This window comes from Montipora foliosa, chromosome 13, assembly GCF_036669935.1.
Source record: "Montipora foliosa isolate CH-2021 chromosome 13, ASM3666993v2, whole genome shotgun sequence".
Taxonomy (NCBI): domain Eukaryota; kingdom Metazoa; phylum Cnidaria; class Anthozoa; order Scleractinia; family Acroporidae; genus Montipora; species Montipora foliosa.
Genome location: NC_090881.1, coordinates 39,128,478 through 39,145,977, shown reverse-complemented (window position 1 = coordinate 39,145,977; position 17,500 = coordinate 39,128,478). Strand labels below are relative to the sequence as shown.

Here is a 17,500-nt window from a genome sequence, read left to right as displayed (position 1 = left end):
AAGTCCTTTTCAAAATAGCAAAGATGGCACAAACCAATTATGGTCGGTCATAGTACAAATTAACTTCGCGAACTAAAATACTGTTGTAACTTTACCCGACTTGTTTTGGTATAAATATCATCCTGTTCCACATTCCTCGCCATCCCAAAATCTGTCACCTTACATCTCTCTCCTTCACCAACGAGAACATTTCTCGCTGCCAAGTCCCGATGGATTATCTATCGGAGGAATTGTGTAAGGACGTGCATTACAAAGAGGAGTATCTTAATCGACAAACATAACTCCACCAACAGTAAAGGACAAAGTACAATCAATGGGTCCATGACTGAATAAGCTCGATCATATTTATCTACAACTTAGTGGATCAGACTGTAAGGTTTGCAATATTTCGGCAATCTATGCCATTTTAATATCGCATTTCGTGGTGTATATCTTCAAATTTGTCAACTACAATGAGCATCAAGGAAAGGGGTCCAATAAAACAGAACAGTATGAAAATTAAAACCCATCCCGTCTTAGCAAATGACAGAGCGAGTTTTCAACACGGGACAAACTAGTGGACCACAAAACCTCCTTACAATAATTGAGAAAACTTTCTCTTTCAGGACAAACCTTTTTCGAAGACAAATAGCACATCCCATCAGCAACCTGCCAAGCGAATTTCATCAACTGTTCCGATGTCAGATTGGTCTCCGGTTTTACATCCGGGTTCTTATAGTAAGTGTCGTTCAGTCCTCGGCTCTTTCTCAGGTATCCCAAGAGGTCCCCACAGGGAACATATTCAATCAAGACCATTATTGGATCTGTAGAAAACAAGTTCCTTAGAACTAAGCGTGTTCTTACCTAATCCAGAGGTCTTCTCTTAAAATGATACCCAATACAATTTAGTGCCATTTTTTATACTTAACAGAACTACTTGAACTGGTCTTTGTCGCTAAAAATCAATGTATTCACGTACTTAAATATTGCTGCTTCGCGTTGTGATATACTTGGAAAGTTCGGAACGTTCTCAAGACATCCGAATTCACTTTTCTATCCCTCTGATGCTTCTCTTAAGCTTTCCCTCCTTTATCTTGACATTTTCCATCCATATTTGTCCCTCGGATCAACACCAGAGAAAGGTGACCAATTTGCTAAATACGTAAAAGCACATAACAGATCAGTTTTACCACTTCCGGTGACACATCCGATCAGCTTGATTACATGAGGATGGGGTTTCAATTTTTTCATCAGCTCTAATTCTGACAACAAATCCTTTCTATCTGATGGAGGAGCATTAGCTAGAAGATAAGGAATAGAAACTGTTAGTGGCTTCACTTTGTACTGCCAATAGCTACAAACCGCCAGTGGATATGCAGTTGACGCGAGATGACCAAAAAATTATCGGTATAAGAGGAAAAAAAATGACTTGTTGTTTTGAGTTTGTTCAACGAAGCCACTAAAATAACTATCTAAGAACAGGGAAAATGAGTAAAATGAGGAAAATGAGGTTTTGTGTAGATGGACTAATGCACGACTCTTGTTATTGAAGCAAGTTTAATTTAATACAGAAAGACAGCAAGGGCATTGGGAGAAAAACATATACAGAAAAACCCGCGTATATAAGAACCTAGATTTTTCAAACTTAGCCCAAATAGGTTCTTATAGAAGTGAATTGGTATTTAGTGCGGTTTTAGGCTACTTAGGTTCTTAAATGGGTTCTTTATTTGATAGGGGCACTAGCGATCAGCACAGATAACTACTACAGGGCATATGTCATATCAAATATATTCCTGTATTAAATAATTATATAGAATACAGTTTAGACTAGCGGTTCCATATTGGAAATGAAGTGCTACCTAGAGAAAGATGGTAAGCGTGAGACATGAAGATATCACATGGTATTGCAGATGGTTGGAAAAATATAGAAAATTAATGTCGTAGAATTTAAGCAAGTTTGAAGTGGAACTCTTTTTTATTTTTTATTTGAGCGTTGGTTTTTATCTTGACAAATGCGTTTTTAAAACTTCGAAGTTCGCCCTTATTTTTGAAGGCATTAGTTTCTAACAGACGCAAACACACAAGAGTAACATTAACTTTAGCGATTTATTTTTACTGGTGCATTTGATTTTTTTTACTCATTGTAGATTTCTACTACTTGCAATAAATTCTGATGAAAGAATTGTCAACAATATTTATTCTTCTGATAAACTGCTATAAAAACGTTCGCTAACCTGATGAATACTTCCCGAAATGCGTAAATTTACACCTGCCATGACAAGCTACTGAGTAACTTACACTTTCAAGTAAGAATGTTTGCTTCGAACGCTTCCCTTTGCATCAATGATTTCGAAGATATAATACTCCCTTCGAACGCTTCTTTTCGCATCAACAAATGCTCTCAAACAGTAGATTATGAGCAATCGCACATTCAAGTCTGTCAAACATAAATTCACCAATCGCAGACTTTCTACTCAGTGGGGCCTGGGAACTGCTAACAAACAGATAACCTGAAGTCAAGATATCACGGCAGAAATGGGAGGCTGCCCTGTGCGGGCAGCAATAACCATGCAGTAAATTTATATTCCCAAAGTACTAGCATGCATGTCTTTCATGTTGCATTTTCTATTAAATGCTGTGTTGCATTTCATATGTGCTTTCAGTTTTGTACAACAAGAACCTATTAACAATTTAGGCTAAATAGGTTCTTATAAAAGAGGGCTTAAACATGAAAATTCTAGACTAAAATGTTCTTAAATTTTAGATTCTTATACGCAGGTTTTTACTCTATGATTTATTCATAGTATTCACACACATTACCCTCAAAGCAAGCAATTCATTGTTTCCATTCCGGGGTTTAAAAAACGAGTATGAACAAATCACTGAGCTCTCGACTGAGCTACGTCGCAACCAACCTTTCAGCATTTTTATCGCTACCGTTGTTTCCTCCTGATTGGCTTGTAAGTTTTTTACTCTTCCCTGGGCAGCCTGAGAAAAGGCTCCTTTACCAATCATTTTGATAACGTGAACGTCTTCGCGACTGACTTCCCAGCTTCTCCCTGACGGATGAAGTGGCATGTAGTATCCCTCTCCTGTAACTGAAGTTGCGTAGGTCACTGCCTCGTTCGTGTTTGAATCGCTGCGAAGTTCTATGTTGTCTTTCACTTCCACAGATACTGGATTCTGGTCATGATTAAGCAATGAAAATGACAAAGAATAACGAACCAATAATTGTCAGATCTGTTGAAATGTTAAGCGTTTCCGTTTCTATAACGTCCATCCCTATCCCCATGTTTTGCTTTGCCCCCATGTTTTGCTTTGCACATTACACGACTAACAGAAGATAATTGTGAAGAATTTACGAGCCAGGAGGATCGTCGGAACATTGTTGACAGTACACGTGGTAGTGTCGAGGTGAACCCCTTTACAAAAAGCTTATTCGTACCGTGTTCACTCAGTTTAAGGGAGATATTTCGCAAAAAAATAGACATAAGGACAGGCTGGATATACAAAACCAAGAGGCTGACTGCAGTCGAAGGCAACCCGAAGGTTCCTTTTTCTTAGCTTCTACAGTAACTCACGGCATCTACCGTGACTCACTGCAGGGGTGGGAGCCTTTCCTAGCCCGTTGCATGCACAACTTGTTCCCAGTAATACTGGTACTCATTTTATCCACCACGAATGGATGGAAAGCTGAGTGAACTTTGGAACGCACGAGCTGGGATTCGAACCCGGAGCGCTGGAATGCAGTCCGCAAGCAATACCCACTACGCTACGCGCGCTCCTACATTCAATCGTTTAATCATTTTTAAAGACAGAATTCACCTTCCACAAACATAACCTTTTAACACGGCTTTATTTTCAACTTACCAAAGTTATAAGATCCCCGCATCTTGGACAAGGACGATGGCGCATTTTCCAGATCCCCACGGATAGAACAATAATGATGATGACCAGAAGAATGACGAATGAGTTGTAAACAGAATGCAATATAGTACAAGAACCTGACACGAGGGAAACACGAAAACACTTGTTATTCAGTTTAAGGGAGAAAATCTTTTTTTAAACGATTTATTGTATTATTCCGTTATGTAAGTGAAAACGTGTTCACCTTTCTGACCTTTCTGACCTTCAGGAGGCTTTTGACTGGCTAAGAAAAAGAAAGAAAAAACTTGATTGCAGTTACTTCGTTACGGAGTAATTTCAATTGATTCAGTGGGGTTAGCTGATATACATCGTTTGACACCACTTACCTAAGATCGCTGTCACATCTTTCGTGACGAAAACTTTTGAAATGCCAACATATCAGGCGCTCTTTATCTCCATTGTCGTCTTTAAGTTCTACATGTATATTTGTTTTTAATGCAGTTACAGCTATTAAAGCGAAGACCTACATTAACAGTTACACGTACCTCCGTCATCAGGCAATTTAATTGTCTTGATGTTCTCTTTAATGACAGAGCTTTCGCCATATTTGTTAGTTGCGGTAACCACAATTTCGTACGTCTTTACTCTCTCCAATTGGACAACGAATACACGGTTCGATATGTCTTTTATTTCCGCAACTTTTGTCCACTTCTGATCATTTACATTTCTTTTGTAGATGGTGTATTGAGTTACGGCTGCTCCATTTTCTTCGGGTTTATTCCATGTAAAGGTTATTTTTTGATCTGCTCTATCAGCCTTGACAATAACTACTGGTTCTGGAATATCTGTCGATTGAAGTATACAAAGGGAAAGTAACCAAAGCGAGAAACAACTGACATAAGCAAAAGCATCACCACCCAACCCTATATACCCTATATATACCGGGCCTATCACCAAATTTCTGTACCGGTGTGATTTTCGAGCGATGAAGCGCTCCAAACCTTGAAAAGACATTTTGGCTAGACCACTACATTAGACCCACAGTCCAGAAATTAAACCCCTTTGAGGAGCGAGACAGCGATATCCTGTTCTTGTACTCACTGTGAAGCCCTGTAATGTCAATAAAGACAGATAATTTAAGACGCAAAAGAATGCCATTACATTCATAATTATTCTTAGATGACTTTCTCAGGCATTTATATGTTTCACACTACCGTCATCGCGCCTGTGAAAGAGCCAGGCAAAGTATTGGTAACTCAAAACGTGCAGACCTTGTTGATAATGTAACATAACAAAACTTGAACATGGCTATACATAGTGGCAACACAAATACGGCGTCGTTTCACCAACATCCCCGCAAAACTTCAATCTATCCTTGTAGAAAAGGAAAGGAAAGGAGCATTATTTGAGTGTCTAATCGTTTAAGCGCTGGAGCACTAATTGGCGACACTGTAAACTGAAATTAACAATTAACGAAAATAAAGCAAAATGTTGGTTTTTGAGGAGAGGGGAAACTGGAGTACCGGGAGAAAACCGCTTTGATATGATCAGAGTAGGGAACCGTCAAACTCAATTCGTACCCTTTCCATGCTCTTTTATACCATGTCATCCTCATTTACAATTCGTTGGTACTCTATGTGCTGTGTGTGGGAGGCGCGGTGGCCTCATGGTTAGTGCGCTCGACTCCGGATTGAGTGGTCCGGGTTCGGGTCCAGGCTGGGGACATTGTGTTGTGTTCCTGGGCAAGACACTTTACTCTCACGGTGCCTTTCTCCACCCAGGTGTATAAATGGGAACCGGCGAATTAATGCCGGGGGTAACCCTGCGATGGACTGGCATCCCATCCAGGGCGGATTAGAAATACTCCTAGTCGCTTCATGCTACAGAAACCGGAGATAAGCGCTGGCCTGATGGCTTTGTAGACTCGTAAGCAGACTTTACCTATGTACTGTGTAATGGGTGCTTTGTTGTTTTGCAGTTCACTCTAAAATACTTGTTAGTACAATTTGGCGTTCCATACTTAAATGAGGCATTATGATTTGAACGGATTCACAGTTTGACGCACGAAACACATTAAAAATCACTTCTCAACGGAGGCTCCTTATTTTCCGTGAAAAGCAATGTAAATTTTGGAAATACTCCCTTATTCGCAGAAGCACAAATTTTCAGTTCTTGAGAGCATTTTCGTTTAACAAGGATACCATTTTTTGACTCCATAAACAGTGCAAAAGGACTTCGCAATATACGAGCATATAACCACTTTGTAAAACGTGAGCCCAGTTCGTAACAAGACAAAATATATATTCGTATTCCTCTCTAAAAATTGAATTGTGTCCGGGATTTTCCGAGGTTAAAATAGTTTTTAAACCGACGTTTCGACCAGTTTTACTGGTCTTCTCCAGGTTGTTTAAAAAAACGTTATCAATATGGCGGAGCTGTATAAGATTCCTTGTGCCTGCCAGAATACTGTGTATGTAGGAAAAACATGGCGCCTTTTCCAAACAAGGAAGAAGGAACACATGGACAAATTCAGACTAAGAAATGAAGATCGTCACACAGGAAACACTGTATCGGCCGGAAAATGGATGGGCAAAGAAGATGAAGGCCTAGCTCGACACACTGTAGAGTGCCAAACTGGTGTTGACTGGGGAAACGCAGAGATCGTAGTAAGAGAGAGAGAGGGTTGAAGCAAAGAAAAGTTCTCGAAGTAATTGAGTCACTACGACAGAAACATCACGGAACGAGAGTCCTTAACAATTTTGACCACGTTGAAACATAGAAACCAATCCTAAAGTTCTTCTTTGATCGTGAAAAAGACTGCAGTAGACAGTGAATAACCGTAAGAGTAAAAGTACTTGACAGGTCTCCGACTGCATTTCCCGCGCATTTTGATATCATTCACAGGTCGTGTAATGATCACAATACGTCATGTGCAGTCACCAAGCTAACCGACCAAAAACGATCCGCCATATTGATAACATTTTTTAAAACAACCTGAAAAAGACCAGTAAAACTGGTCGAAACGCGTTTTTAAAGGCCCACCTTCAACCGACAGGCATTGCATGCCGCGAAGCTGAGATTTATTCAATAGCCCTTTTCACGGTTAGCATTACAAGGTACTCTAACGTGGATGCGAGGCAATTTCGGGTTAAAACTACAAAATAGCCCGAAATTGCCTCACATACATGCTTTATTATATTGTAATGCAAATGAGAAAAACTAACCGTGAAAAGGGCTACTAGATCGCTACGATAAGCAATGCGAGTTTCCATAACAAAAACAAACGGTCGCAAAGCCAGTCGGTTGAAGGTGGACCTTTAAAGGATATTTTAACCTTGCAAAATTGCCGCAAACAATTCAAATTTGATTTTTTACAAAATATATAGAGTGATTTTTATCTACCTCCTAACACAACAAGTTTTCTGATATTTTTGCCTTCTCGCAAACTCTCTCCATACTTGTTTATGGCAGTCACTGCAAATTCATACACCTTGTTCTTCTCCAATTCCACAACGACTTGACGCCTTGAAAGATCCTTGATTACTCTTATTTTATTCCACTCTCCTACTGTCTTATCGCTATTTACAATACGTTGGTAGACTGTGAACTGTGTGATGGGTGCTCCATTGTTTTCCGGCTCGTTCCACTTTACTGTCAGAGTAACGTTCCTTGTTTCAGAAGGCAAACCTATAATTTCCACGGTGGCTGGGGCACCTTAAACATGATGGAAAATTAAAAAAATAAAATTCACACTCAAGCCTAATGGAGTTAAAATTTTAAGGCTGACTTTTTCCCTCCACAACAACGCCCAAGACATAATGCCGCTTATAATTTGAAGAGATCCTTCGTTGCATCAATCATTTTCGCAGTGGAAGTATTATGACCATCAGAGTTAACTGCCATTTATCAGGTAAATCTAGGAGTGAAATTCATCTTGCGTAAATAACTTGGTGCTCTACTAAAGGGCCATTTAATATGTTTTATCATTGGTCCAACATTTCTTCGACAAAACTTGAACAGATGCTGCAAAACATTTGGTGCGACAGACAAACTTGGGAAGAGTCCATTCAAACGATCCGAATAGCGCTGTATGAGTCTAATAAGGCAACAAATGATCATGATCTTGAGGAAACAGTTGTGTACCCAGATGGCAACTAGGAAAAGCTATTGTGAAACGCAGCATTCAAGCGGTCTTAAATATGTTTAACATTTTAAAAAATAACAAACAATTGAACTCTGTGAACATGATTCAACTCAGTGTGAAGCAAGGCCTCCACTCTCTTATGGTTTGAGCAATGTAAATGACCTGTTTAAGGTGGGCCGTAGAATGTACCTTCGTACTTGGTCGTCACTTTCTTTTCATTTGCAGCTCCTTGAAACGCCCTATTCGTGGCCGAGACCCTCAGGGTATAGGTTGTGCTCTTGTTGAGACTGTCAACAAGGTATTCCCTGACGGCAGCACTTGTGGTCTCATTCAGAATGACATCGTCACCATGTAGTATGACCACATTGTACCCTGTAATAGGACTTCCCCCATCATCAACTGGTGTAGTCCATTTTATAATCAATGAAGACGCACGGATGTCATTGTCATTTGCTGTGAGGCTTGGAGACCCTGGTGGCTCTTTGAAAAAAGATAAAATATACAATATCACTGTATAAAATACAAAGGGTGCAGTCAAAAACGGCTTAGTTAAGGGACAGGGTTGCTTTGTGGAAATTGAACAGTTCTTGCCTTACTGCCTGTGCCATATTGCATTCAATTAGAATTCACAGCTACTCCAGTGCAGAATAGGTCAGCCACTGCAACATATTTCTTCTGCCCTCTAAATAAGCAATCCCGAAGACTTCCAAGACTTTTGAGAAGGAAGGGAAAGCCTATAAGCGAACTCCAGGGTTCTGAAATCTGTGCTCCCTATTTTATGGCGGGCTAATGGCTAGGGTAAAAAAATGGGCATATATTGAAATTTTCTTTCATTTAGCAATGAGAAAACTGTTCTTTGGGCGAAAATCCCAATAATTCATTTGCTACAGGGCAAATAAATTACCTTAAGCCCACAACACATTTAAGAGCCCAGAAAAGCCTCACGATGCAGTTGGTTAACAACACAACACTAATAAACTTGAACCCTTCCTAAAACAATGCTTTTTCTCTGGTTCAGTAGCATTACATTTTAAACTGAGCAGAACAAATAATGGAAAATTTTATATACCAAAACTCTATGTACATATTTTTAATGATTGCTTACTTATTTGGTTCAATCTCACCCAGCGTGTAGCAGCAGCACCAACTGCGTTGCTGGCTTCACAAGTATAATTTCCAAAATCTTGATCATGGATCATCTTTGCATCCACTGTGTTCTCTGTGGATGTTACTTTTCTTAGTTTAGTTCCGTCTGGTTTCGTCCAAGTGATTGATGGGGTAGGAGAACCATCTGCCACACATTTTAGTTGGACTCTTTGTCCAATCCAGGACTGTTTTGTTAAGGGAGTCATTGAGGTTATGCTTGGTTTATCTGTCAAAATAATTATTGAAGAAACAATGCAAATGGCAGAAATGATTGCGTAGCAAATAGAAAATTACAAAAACGAGATACAACAGGTAAGAGGTACACTCAATCACGCAAAGATTTGGACACCATAAGGCACCCAATATCTTAAAGTATTAACGGTGAAAGGTCTATCCCACGGATATTACAATGCTTTATAAACCAAACGTCACCGTCAGATTCAAACCACACTAAGGCAAATTTAAATATGCGTGTGATGATCCGTTTATATCGTTCTTAGATATAATTGAAAGTACAATAATTATATCATTAAAATACCTGGCAAAATGTGTTGGTTACCACACAAACTGGTAGGAACGGTTAGCGCTGTCATGTGCACGAGTTGTCAGTATTACGATTAGAAATAAAAAAAAAAAGAAATAGCAAATAATGATAATATCTGAGGCCTACTGGAGATTATTGATAAATAAGTTCAATAAGGTGTCTGACGGCCAAATATATATTGCATTAGTAACAATGCAATGCCACTTTACCCTCACATACTTGTAAATAATTATATTTTTCGCCCCTTTTTTTCAGGATTTGTATTTGTTCATCAAAAGGACAAGAGGCAGTGATGTATGGATTTACCCTGTGGCGTTGCTGTTTTGCATGTACACTGCAATTTTGAGATCTAGAAGAGGGTTTTGTCGGCTATCCACAATATCCTTGTACGACGTGTTGGGACACTTACACCTTTCTACCATCGAAAAGAGAAAAGCACAGAACACCCTCTCTTTTTACTTGCCATGTTCTCTTACCCTACTCTCCCTGAAAATGCTAGGTTTTTGGGTTACCACAGATTGCCCATGACGTCAACATCAGGGGACTGGGGAGTTGTTTAGGAGCTCAATCTTTTACTACGTTAGCCTAAATAACCGAGAAACCAACAGCATAAAGACAAGACGTCCAAATGTTGACATGAAAAATTGTAGGTAATACAACAGCTTTTAGTTTTACGTTTCACGATGTACCTTATTATCAAAGTTATATTATTTGATAAATTTATGTAAGGTAGATATATTTTAATTGAGCACTCACAATGAACAGTTATGAAGACATCTTTGGAAACTGGGTTTCCAATGCCATTATTGGCAGTGCATCTGTAGCCGCCTTCATCCTGCCTTCTGATGTTAGTAAGGGGCATAGAGACAACTCTGTTATCCCATAGTCTTGACCAGGTGGTGTTGGGAGCTGGGTTACCACTGGTTGTGCAGTTAAGTGTTAAGCCATTTGCCTCATTCACTGTTTGATTAGCAGAGATGCCAACGATGTTTGGTGGACCTTAAAAATCAAGATATCGCAAACTTTCGTTTATCATTAATCACAACATAGTTGAGTGTTCTGATCCAATTAAAATTCGGCAAGGGTGCAAAACGTGCAAATGAAGCAAAGGCTACAAGTTTTTTTTCTTCGGCAGGTGATATACATTTTCCCCAGTGTTGTTGAAGGATGAAATCTTCCCAGAATCTCTATCGTGGTTAACGTTTCCTTTTTAGCTCTGTTAAACACAGTAGCTGTGGCTCCATGCATGCCTTCTGTTCCAGCTTTTAGTTTTCTGGCTCGTTGCTGGTTTTCGAGTAAATGCCTCAACAGCATTGGAAATAAGTATGGTTAGTTGTTTCTATGTAAAACTGTGCGCATCAAATTTCCTTGCTTTTACCTCTTGTTTTAAGTAGTCAATATTTGGCAGTTGTTGTTTTATTAGAAGTTTTGGTACGTAGAGTCTACTCAATGATACGGAGGAAGGGGGGGGGGGGGATTCTGTGCACCGTCTTCAATCTTCTTCAACATGTAGGAACCGGAGCTACATGACATCTGAAATGATACACATACACGGCAAACCAAGGAATTATTATCTCTCCTATAAATGATCAGTTTGTGGAACTGAAAATCTTTTCCACAAAGAAAAAATCTAGAAAATTGCTTATCAGTCGAACAGTTAATTCAATGCTGCCTCCGGATGCACAGCTGACGACACCATGCCTGGAAATGTTAAAAAATCAAAATTTGCTGAGCAACAAAGTACATCTTAGTAGGTGAAGCGTTGAACATATTAACTGACCCACAAAGAGCGCACACACCTACCGGTGAATTACACCATCAAATGCACAGAAAATTGTGAACTCTAAAATTAATTATATTGTACTCAAATATTTGAGCAATAGCAAAAGCGCCAAAATGTGCCAACATTTTAAGATTTTTAATAAATTGTAAGATGAAAGGCAAAATTAAGGACACCATTTCTGAACATTTTGAAGGTGGGCTTAAAAGTGTTCACCAGCCTCCAGCTTAATGAAAAAAACAATGTTTAAGAAAATGCAATGTCATTTCTATAAGAAAAGTAATTATTTTGTTTGCCAAGGGAAGATCAAATCCTCCTGTTACTTTCACATTTTGTGGTGATTTTTTGGCAAGTTTACACATGGTGCATAACCTGAATCAATTGATAGATTTTGCAATTTGAGCGTGGGTGGCGAGCTTCACAAACGTATGTAAATAAAATTTACTAAACTGTTTTTGGCTTCATTGGTGAAGAGAATTCTTTGAGTTAAATGCACATGGTAGAGCTGTATGTTTTCCTTGTGATTACTGTTACCACCTTAACTGTCTGACTCCTTACATTTGCTTTGCTGGGCAAGCTCCGCTTACACTAAATTGCAAATTTTGTATGTTCTTTCCACTCAAGAAAATTTTTGCCATCGATGTTATAAACAAGTAAGCATAATTTATGGGCCCGCATGCATTTAAGGAATAACTTACTTGTATGTTTAAGGTTTTCCAAAGTGTTGGAATAGAAGTTTTGTGGCTAAAGTTAGGTATTCAAACCAGTAGCAACCGTATGGATGATAATGGATAATTTATATCCTTCAATACATTTTGAGCAAAATGTGGTTTAAGTCATGACCGACAAAATTCTAAGAATTATAGAGAGTTTATCTACCTAATACTAAGAATTTTGTTTCAAAAGTAGAAAAGACAGCTCTCGTAGGAGTCAAGGAACACAGGTGGAACTTCAACTGCATTCACTGCTGAGAACCAGAGAAACTTTAAACAAGTTCTCAACGGCTTTTTGTCAACAAACCATTCACGTACACAGAAAAATAGGAATGTAACAGCCGTTATCATGGATAAAAATAAGTCGTCTTGTTACAAAAGCGAGTTGTTGCTCGATCAGATTTAACTGCAGAAAATGCATCGTTTTATTCCATAACAGACCTAAATACAAATCAGACTTTCACAGGAACGTACATATCTAACACCTATCCTGTTATGAAATGAAAGGGAAAACATTCAGATCGTCGCCTTAAATTAGCATAGATGAAATATCTATGCCGACTGGTGTCGTTTTTCCAGTGTAGTCATGATTATGTGCTTGATCCTGATTCCTGATTGCGGTTGCGACAGATTGTACCCAATGTGGTGCTTACTGAACATGATCTTGGTTTGGGTTTCCACCCCATTTCCCACAAATCCATATTTCGTGTTTGGTCCTTGGATTTGGTTTCAGATATACCTTCAATCAGATCTGAGATTGCAAATTCCGTACGTGGTTTTGAAGCCCTCTTTTGATCTTTCTCTTCTCTCCTGAATGCTGGTCATTTCCAAATTTAGTGAGCCCACTTTTGGCTGCAGGTGACGGGTGCTTACCATTTAGCCAAATAATCCGGATGGAATGATAGTTGCATAAATGTAAGCCGTTTTCCGAATTTAATGACGAGAATGGCGCTTACCATTTACTACACAGCATTCCATCCCGCATACTTTACTCGATCTTGTTAGAAAGCGCCGGGAAACGGAACGATTCTCGCAAGTGGTAAGGGATTTCCCGGATTCCATTCGGAACGGAAAAAGAAGACTACCTCTGGAGGTTGTCCACAATTTCCGAAAAGATGTTCCAGAAAATTGCCTTTCCATTTGACCTCAAACCGAAATTTGCAGATTTTTTGGCTAAATGGTAAGCACCCGACATGTAGCCATTCGAATTCCATCCCATAGTCTTTTAGACATGAGTCCCTGTGCAAAGAAATATTCCTGTCCTTGTTGAGGGTTGCTTCTGTATGCTACAAGGGCTAGATGAAGATCATCAACCGGGGATTTCTTCAATATGTTGTCTGTGACTTTCACAGCAGATGCTACCCTTCAATTGCTTCTACCACAACCTAGAGAGTATTTTACTAGAGCGAAACTGACGGGGTGGTGTTAAAGCATGACATGGAGAGACGGGTCATAAAAGGGCAGAACATTTGCTTCGGAAATGAGCTCTTTTGTTGCAATGAATGAATTTTTGTGGTATTTTGGCCATACAAATGCTCCATCTTGCTTAGCCAATTCTCTAAGGGGTATGGTGAAAGCGACGTCAACTTGTGCATTGATAACGTTTGTTTTGCCTCCATGTACTTTGTGCAGGTATGCGAAGTACTTGTCGCCAGGTTTTGGATAGGTTGCCATCAATATCTTCCTGCTATGTGCTGCAAATGCCTACTCATCTGTTTTTTTTTTCGAATAGGCTTACCTGTTGTTGCTGTCCAATGATCCCAAAATTGTTGCAGGTTTTTTTTGCTAGCAGGGCAGTGGAATTCCATGAAATTTGTCCGAAAAAAAAACAACATGATAAAACATAGACACCTTCACACATTTGTTGTCTACAGTTGGTTCATTTTGGTTGGTATGCCTAGGTCTCTCGCAATCTTAGACTAGGTGATTCAAAGACTCAAATACCCGAAAATTTCACACCAAAAGTGTCTTGAAAAGTCGGCAAGAAAATACCAACCTAGATTGCAGCAATAAATAAATGCAATGCAAATTACATGCGTTTAAATGAATATTGCTAAGTCTTAAAGTTATTGCGGTGATGAGCTTTGGCATCAGTGAAACGAAAGCTTGAAGGCAATTTGAACCCACGACTTCCGTGTTACTAGAGCAGTACTCTACCAATTGAGGTATCAAGGCAGAAGATTAGAATTACCTTACTCACCCTCGACAACTAACTGTACATGGTCAGATATTATGATACCAGGCGACACTGGAGAGAACGTGCAGACAAAAAATCTTGTATCATCCGTTTTAAGCTTATGGAGAGTAAAGATGACCAACCCGTTTGTACGGCTTCCATTTACTCGTCCCACATATGCAGCTGGGGTTGCAAATGACCCTGGCTGCCCAGTCTTCAGTAGTGAAAATAGAATTTGATTGTCATCAAGTAAAAGTGGATCATCGGCTCGTGAGAGACCCCACTTAATCAAACCGACATTCCCGGTGAAACTCCAATTGAACTGCAAAGAAGAGCCAACAGATCCCCTGACTGTCCTTCCTTGATAAGGGGAAATAAAACTTAAACCACCTGTAAAAGAAATAAATACAAATATCTGACTAGGAATACATAAAGTAAACAATGTTTCTACTTTATGAGAGTTCTTATCCTTCACTAATAATAATGATGAAAAGCTTGGTTTTATGAAATGACTTTATAACTGAAGGTGGAATTTCCGCCGTGATTATTGGCGAAGGGCTAGCACTCGAAACGTGACCATTCTATCTTTTCACTGTGGCAATTCAACCTTTATCGCCTCGATAAAAATAAATAAATAAACTTCTTCCCACGATGTAAAGCACCACACTTCCTTTGGAATAAACCCCTTCATTAATAATACCCACTTTTGTTCAAGACTATGAAAACTGACTTTTTAAAGCATAAATGGTAAGATATTACTAAACCACAAAACAGCGAGACGAAACACCAAAACACCATGTATGACCCACCATAAATTGAAAACTCATCGACAAAGGTTGGATTTGAGATGAAATATTGTTTTAGGCCTAGTTAGGCCTAAAACAATATTTAATCTCAAAATCCAACCTTTGTCGGTTACTATTCCATGTATGGTGGGGCCATGCATGGTGTTTCGGTGTTTCGCTGTTTCGTGGTTTACTAATTTCCGAAATGGTAAAGTAGAACGACAAAATCTGGCGTTTACATTTTTTCAGACGATGTCAATAACTAAAGGTAAGACTAAAGATACATTGGGCGTTTTCCATTTACCAAGAAATTCCGGAAATTCCGGTTGGGATGTAAATGGAACACACGTTTATGGTTCGTTCCACTGGAAAATTTCCGGAATAAATGGAACTTGTGAAAGGTAGTCCTGTTTTCCCGTTGGAAACGTTCCGATGGAAATGTGTGTTCTATTTACAACTTTTGAAAGGTCTTACCGTTCCTATGAACGGCCACATTTTTAAATTTTGGCGCGTAAAATCGAAAATCACTGGGTGGCGAACGGACCTGAGTTAAATGGAACACGTTTTTCACTCGATGGAAATTTCCGCCGAAATTTCCGGAAATTTTTTGTAAATGGAAAACGCCCATGGAGTATACATGTTGGCATTAACGGAAGGAATTTAAAATGTATGTGACAGTTTTTTTTTTTATTTGTTTGATTGAATGTACCCATTGTCCTGATAACTGCAAAAAAAAGGTTTTTCTATTTCGATTTTTCTTCTCCTTGTTTTGGCCTTTAAAAGACGCAGCATTTCATTTCCGGCTGGGTGCAAAACCGCGCGAATACAGAAGGGGGAGTGGAGACGATTGTGACGTCGTTTCGGGAACGTTTGTTTATATCTCTTGGTCATTCCTTTGTGATATTTTCATTTTGCATTGTATCCGGCTGCAACAACACCAAAGACGAATAAGATGGTTTTTCTATCCATGAAATACCGTTGTACGGTGATTCCAGGCTAGGGCCTATCAAAAGAAGACGAAAGTGGATCTCTGTCATAAACTTGACGAGGAAAAATCTGAGTGCCAGTACTGAAAAAAAAATCATTCGGTGATTTGCTCCGTGCATTTTGCGCGAGACGATTTCGCACGCAAGTTTTCATTCAAGGATCAAAGTTTACCAAAAGCGGTTAAAACGTGATGACACCGGAGTTGTTCCAGTTCCGAAATTTCACGGTGCAAGATCACCCAAGAAAGATAAATTTAATGTCTTTCGTACAATGCTTAGGTAGGAATTAATGGCAAGGTCAACGCCTTCCTTTGTTCTCTGTTTTGACGAAAGTTACTGATTTTCACACGAGACGTGACTCAGAGGGATAACCCACAAAATACGCAAACACGTGTTTAAAGCTGTTTGCGACTTCGGCGCCCGAAAAAGAAAAATAATTTGAAACCGGACACTTCCGGTTCAATTTCCGCCACTCCACCCAGGGAAGGGTCAAATTCCCCAGCGGTTCCCGGGGGGGGGGGGGGGCGCATTAGAGAAGAGAAAAGCATAAGCATAGTTATATCAGCGCTATCATTTCGCCCTTAAGGCTGGGCTTAAACCGAACTACTCTCGGTCTCCACTTTCTCTAACTAAAGCAAGCAAACAACCAGGGATACCAAGGACATCGCTTCTTTCGTGACAAGAGAGGGGAAACCTGTGCGACTGAACTCAATACTTGAAACCATTTCTTGTCGATCGATTTTCAAACAATAATAATAAGCTAACACCTTAAAGGACAGTAACACATCTTCACATCGTAGCTGTAAATGATTCCGCTGGTTTTTCTTTACTCTGATTTATGCTATGCACAGCAGGCAAAGATTTTCTGTGTTCGGTTCTTCTTATCTATGAAATGAATAATTATTGTAATTGTCGAAATTGTCATTCACCAACAACAGTCGTGCCTCTCATGATCACCAGTATGGTCTTGAAGAGATTACCTATAACAATCAAATTATTTCAATGTCTTATGGTTTTGATACTTATAAATGGTCGTGGACCATCCATATGTTTTTCATTTATGTCTTAAAACACATACTCTAAAGCTATTTTGTACCTTAATTACACTTTTTGATAAAGCCCATTGATTCTGAATATATTTTAGTCTCCTGAAGAGCTTAAATTTCACAAAAATCAATTAAACTTCATAAGCTTCAGAATTTTAGAGCCAGGGCATATCATAGGCGTTAAAGAGTTAGGTTGCTTGAACGTTCACGGCTTAATGACGAAAGGTTTTCGATTTATGATCTTACCTGACCCTTGAACGACAAAAAGGAGCACAAAGAAAATACAATGTGCAGTCATCCTTCTTGAAAACCACTCTTCTAACGTTAAAATGAG

The 17,500-nt window shown here is 39.2% G+C and overlaps 1 protein-coding gene across 2 annotated transcripts in view; it reads right to left on the bottom strand.

The window, feature by feature from the left end:
• The window catches only part of LOC137983194 (tyrosine-protein kinase receptor Tie-1-like), a 20,696-nt gene that overhangs the window by 2,950 nt on the left and 246 nt on the right, over window positions 1-17,500 (bottom strand). The window contains exons 1-14 of one of the 2 annotated variants that reach the window (XM_068830381.1): window positions 17,413-17,500; window positions 17,050-17,100; window positions 14,374-14,739; window positions 10,437-10,679; window positions 9,096-9,362; window positions 8,180-8,470; window positions 7,249-7,560; window positions 4,392-4,691; window positions 4,091-4,129; window positions 3,850-3,983; window positions 2,895-3,162; window positions 1,170-1,280; window positions 613-803; window positions 96-218 (exon numbers count right to left, since the gene is read on the bottom strand). The exon at window positions 17,413-17,500 is cut by the window's right edge and continues 246 nt beyond it. In XM_068830381.1, coding sequence (XP_068686482.1) covers window positions 96-218; window positions 613-803; window positions 1,170-1,280; window positions 2,895-3,162; window positions 3,850-3,983; window positions 4,091-4,129; window positions 4,392-4,691; window positions 7,249-7,560; window positions 8,180-8,470; window positions 9,096-9,362; window positions 10,437-10,679; window positions 14,374-14,739; window positions 17,050-17,100; window positions 17,413-17,500 — 2,784 coding nt within the window. The remainder of the gene's footprint in view (window positions 1-95; window positions 219-612; window positions 804-1,169; window positions 1,281-2,894; window positions 3,163-3,849; window positions 3,984-4,090; window positions 4,130-4,391; window positions 4,692-7,248; window positions 7,561-8,179; window positions 8,471-9,095; window positions 9,363-10,436; window positions 10,680-14,373; window positions 14,740-17,049; window positions 17,101-17,412) is intronic. The other variant, XM_068830382.1, reaches the window with a different exon arrangement.